The sequence below is a fragment of the Hydractinia symbiolongicarpus genome, chromosome 2, assembly GCF_029227915.1.
Source record: "Hydractinia symbiolongicarpus strain clone_291-10 chromosome 2, HSymV2.1, whole genome shotgun sequence".
In the NCBI taxonomy this organism is placed as follows: Eukaryota; Metazoa; Cnidaria; class Hydrozoa; order Anthoathecata; family Hydractiniidae; genus Hydractinia; species Hydractinia symbiolongicarpus.
The window spans coordinates 27,641,755-27,646,776 of record NC_079876.1 but is presented as its reverse complement, the minus strand read 5'-3'; the positions used below and the strand labels follow the sequence as shown (position 1 = coordinate 27,646,776).

The 5,022-nt window shown below is 32.8% G+C and overlaps 1 protein-coding gene across 1 annotated transcript; it reads right to left on the bottom strand.

The window, feature by feature from the left end:
• Positions 1-309: 309 nt before the first annotated feature.
• Positions 310-1,085, bottom strand: LOC130630060 (uncharacterized). The gene is made up of 3 exons (XM_057443459.1): positions 698-1,085; positions 472-543; positions 310-380 (listed from the first exon to the last, which is right to left on the bottom strand). Exons 1-3 carry the CDS (start codon positions 1,083-1,085, stop codon positions 310-312), a joined length of 531 nt encoding a protein of 176 aa, XP_057299442.1.
• Between the last annotated feature and the right edge of the window lie 3,937 nt (positions 1,086-5,022).

Sequence of the window (5,022 nt, the reverse complement as noted above, 5' to 3'; positions counted from 1 at the left end):
TGTTGCCAACAGAGCATCCTTCCTTTTATGATTAACCTTCTGCCACATTTACAGCGATCGTACTTATCAAGATCAATCCCGCATTCGTCGCAATATTCCTTGGTGATATTTATTTGATAGAACTCTGGTAACTAGCAGTAGGGAATTTCCCTTTACTCAATTCTAATTTTGTTGATGTCAGCATATATAATATATATGCTATTGCGCGTGCGTTGATGACGTCATATATATTACATTTAATATTATTGCGTATTAATATTTAGGGAATTTCCCTTGGTCGTCGACTGTATTTATAAAAACTGGGTATATTCACTCCTTACTACTACTCCACGTCAGCAAGGTTGTACATAACATGTGAACATATAGACGATAGAAGTGTGCTGAAAATGTAATATATACATGCTATGATCCAAATGGTAAGAAAAATATTCTCAATTCAGAATTTGGCTAAAAACCACATTTGGAGTATACCATTTCCCATCAATGCATCGTTGTTTGAAGGTTGGGACAATGCTAACTTTAACATCTTCAAATGATCTTGCTCTAGAAAAAGCAACATATAACTGGCCATGAGAAAAACATGGCCTGCGCAACAATATACCAACCTTTTCAAAAGTTTGACCTTGTGCCTTGTTTATTGTCATAGCATAAGAGAGCCTTAGTGGAAGTTGTCTTCGACGCAAAACAAAAGGCATACCTGTATGCGAAGGTGCAAGTTCCAACCTTGGAATAAGTACTCGATCACCAATGGCATTTCCAGTGAGAACTTCAGCATCGACACAGTTGTCGTTAAGATGTTTTACAATAAGGCGAGTGCCATTACATAAACCTTTATTTATGTTTATGTTTCCTAATAACATAACAATAACGCCAGATTTTAATTTTAGACAATGAGGAGGCATACCTGAGGGTGTGATACTATGTAAAAATTCCACCGGATATTGATTCCGTTCCTCCTCATCATAACAAACAACATCATCTGCACTGAAATAAGTTTTTTCTTCATCCGGCAATAACGCCAGCACCTGATCATTAATGAGAAGTGAACCATCATTTGTAGGTGTTAGTATTACAGATGATGCCATATTTTATGGGTGAAAATATACAAACTATCAACAATACATTGATTTTGTTGTAACACACAATTAGGTAACACTTCAATTGCAGCTTGGAATAGTGGTTGTTCCCGAACAGGTAAAACACCTTTCCCAAGTTACAGAAGCCATGCAGCAAATTCTTGTTCTCCTGACCTTGTTCTCGTGTTGCAAGTTAATCTAAACTAGCTGTTTCCCGTGGAAGAATCCACTGTATTCCATTTAATTTATGTAGCAGATATATGTCCATCAAAAAACAAACAATACAGCAGTGCGCATCTTACATCTGCATTATTATATAAATGACCAAAAAAATTAAAGGTTTTCAACAACTGCAGTATTTATGTGACATTCAAAATCTAAATCTACTAAAATTACTTGCTCTGACCATCTGACAAATGCGAAAATTATTCGGAAAGAAGTTTCCAAAAGCATTTCAACATACATCTCACCCATAAAATTTAAATCACTTAAAACGCCACATATATACAAAAAAGCTGATCAATGTCAAACACAAATCTCTCTCATTGTATATGTTAAAATCAGTTAGTTTATTGCAAACCCTGCCAAAGGTTGACACACAATGTGAAAAATAAACAATAAATTGTGCCTCTGACAGAATTTTTTATCTAAGGTGTAAAAAAAGGGATTTGCAAGGACAAATTATAATGCAATAAAACATTATTTGATATATTGCATACAGTCCCTCCTCACCAAACTTTAGACAAAATGCCAACAAAATAACGGTGTTTAAACCTAAAATTAATAAAGTCTTTTTAGCAATTTGCATGCTGTTTTACCATCAATAAAGTAAACAAAATTTCAAATCTCACATAGTATTCTGTCACAAATGTTCATAAAATATATATATAAGTCATAATAAGTCATGTTAAACAACAGCAATCAATCTGTATATAAGTTCATTTTATGTCAATTTTTGCACCAATTTTGCAACACAAAATACAAATTCTAAATAATACTAAAATCTCTTATTTTGGTCCTTCGCATACCGACGGTCTCCCACAAAAGTTTAATCAAAATGTAAAAAATGAGAGGTAACGACAAAATCAAAGTTTGCAAAATTTAACTATTTCAGTACATATATCTACTGCATATGCCCTCTAAAACAATATTTTAATCCAAAATGCCAAAGAAAAACAGTTTGCAACAAAAATCAGTTATTTCGATAATATTGCATACACTCTTTCCTCACAAAAGCTTCACAAACTGTAAAAAAAAGAATGGTTGTAGGGAGTGCTTCTGATTCAACAAAAAAAGTTTTTTTGACATATTGCATCTAGCCCTTACCCATTAAATCTTACACAAAATTTCCAAAACTATATACGATTTAGAACACATCAAATTTAAATCGAGAAGGATCAGTCATTTCGATATATTGCATGGAGTCCTCCCCAGTAAGAATTTATACAAAATATAGAAAAACAAAGCTTGCAAGGTGTAAAATTGAATTCTTCTTCTGTGTATATATATATGGTCCTTCCTCGCAAAATTAACATAAAATGTCAAAAAGGTTCAGATATAACATCTAACACAACAAAAATCAGTTCTATCAGTATATGTCATGCCATTGTCTTCCACCAAATGTTCCCCTTAAAGTTTCACAGACACAGCCTGTAAATTAAAAACAACTAACATCAGGTGTTTTGGTCTATTTCATACCATTCTGTTCCAAATAACTTATAAAATGTAAAAATTGAGTGGTAAAACAGAAATGTCAAAAAAAATAGCTTACGAAGAGTATAAAATTGAAATCAACAAAGTAGCTCTTTTGGTGTATTAAATATAAGCCATACGCACAAAAGTTTACACTAATTGTAAGAAAATGGTTGTGTTTAGTAATTCTAAATTAAGAAAAGTCAGTTCTTTTAGCATGCTGATTAAGGTTTTTGCCCACAATTTGAAACAAATTAAATTTTCATTTTAAAAATAAGTAATTTCTGAACTTTATTTTCAGAATATTTGGAGGAAAAGAACTTCGCAAACCAAAAAAAACCTAGGAAAATGTTTAAAATTTTCAGGGTTAATAACGTTTGATGTGTTTTGTGGGAATATATATATACTGGGAATCTTCAGTTTAAAGCTAGCATTAGCTAGCTACAGCAGCTAATAGCTAGTCACTTAAATATAAACTGGAGACTTAGCTAGGTATAAAGAACATGGCTACATATATATATATATATTCCTAGCTAGCTAGCTAGTTGTTGGTGGTGGTTGGCTTTTTATGATGCTAGCTATAAAACATGTCTGGCAACAATAATATAATCAAAACTGAAAATAAAACATGAAAAAACCTTACAGAACCTTGCTATGATTAATTTATAAAACCATGCTCTTCTTCAAATGTTTTTTTAAAGATTTATTTTGAATGAAAGAGTAGAGAATACTCAAAAAGAACAGCCATCTTTTTCGTAAACACAATTTCCGTTTTATGCTAGGAACTTCATTTAACAGTCCGTATGCTTTGTGAATATCTAATACCGTTTCATATGTAGCGATACCTATATATGTATGCTAACATAGAGTTTTTTGGCATAAGGGTATATATATTTATATCGTTATTAGCAGCGGGTTATATATTTACACCTTATGTGCGATTTCTATGCAGTACATCCCTAATTTTTTTAGTTAAATTTTAGCGTACGGCCACGTCATAAGAAAGTGACCCGTGATTTCCGTGTCGTGGACTCACAGTTTTACTCACGCAAGGGAATTAATATATAAGATTCTGTTACCAAATGCCATAGTTGAGAACTTTTTAAGCGCACGTCAACAATCTCAGTTGGTTTTCCTTTTCTGACAACAGGCAATAACTGTGAAAATCACCACCTAAAAGAACAACTTTACCTCCAAATTGAAGTTCGCTATTGCAAATGTCTTTAAGAAGACGATCATTGAAGATTCATCAAGTAAAAAGAGATTTTTTTTGTCGTAGCTCTGCAGCATAAGCAGACACTGGAGTTGTGCTGCATGTACTGTTTTCTAAAATAGGAACTGGCAACCGAAACAGTTTATGTATGGTGGTACCCTTCAAGAAAGTTGCTGCTATACCAGTAAATGAGCAGTTCCGACTTGAAAACCTCTACCTAAAAGTTCAGAAATAATGTAATTATAAGTAAAGGTTTTACCGCTGCCACCATTTGGACCGCATTGTTAGCAACATTTACAACCGCTTCTATAACTGCATCAGCTAGTGCTGTCTGTTCTTCAGTAAGTTGAGCCCTTAGTTGAGAAGCTCTTTCAGCCTCCATAGCTATGTCAATGTTTTCAGCCCGAGGTATTTCATCTAAACTTGGAAGATTAAAATCAGTAAGAGATTTACCAAATTGTCTCAGTACAGAATGAATATCTTGAAGCACCCTGTACTCAGCTTGATCCTCGTTCACTTGGCGAAGATAATCCTCACACATAGAACCGTTGTACCTTGTCCACAAAGTAAAAGGATCAGAAGGTTCACAGTGAATAAGTATTATTGCAAACAATTGTCTTAATTGCCGAGGCATCTGAAAGTTGACAGCCTCCTCCAAAATATTGTTCCATTCGGTATCATCTTGCAGTAGTCCACGCAATAAACAGGTTTAACGAAATGTCTCAGCGACATTACCATCTTTATTATTATTATTATTATTATTATTATTATTAATCATATTTATACAGGTTTACATCTTCAGTATGATATAATATATCTGCACTGTTATCAACGAGTGACCTGTTAAAACAAAAATAAACAAAGTAAACAAAGAGCCAAAAATTGTTTTTTGTTTTTAAATAATATATATAAAATTATGAGAATGTTAGAAAAAAAAGAAAGAAAAGAAAATAAAAATCAAATAGCAGACTATGAACAGAAAAATAGCAAAAATGGGAATTAGAAAAAATTTGAGTTTAGGATTCAAACTTCTCAACATTA

Bases quoted from the DNA above. Each gene is read 5' to 3' on its own strand.
- LOC130630060 (XM_057443459.1), bottom strand. From the start codon at position 1,085: ATGGCATCATCTGTAATACTAACACCTACAAATGATGGTTCACTTCTC. The intron at 544-697 runs GTATGCCTTTTG...TGCTTTTTCTAG, and splicing joins ACTTGCACCTTCGCATACAG to AGCAAGATCATTTGAAGATG. The intron at 381-471 runs GTATACTCCAAA...TTACATTTTCAG, and splicing joins CGATGCATTGATGGGAAATG to CACACTTCTATCGTCTATAT.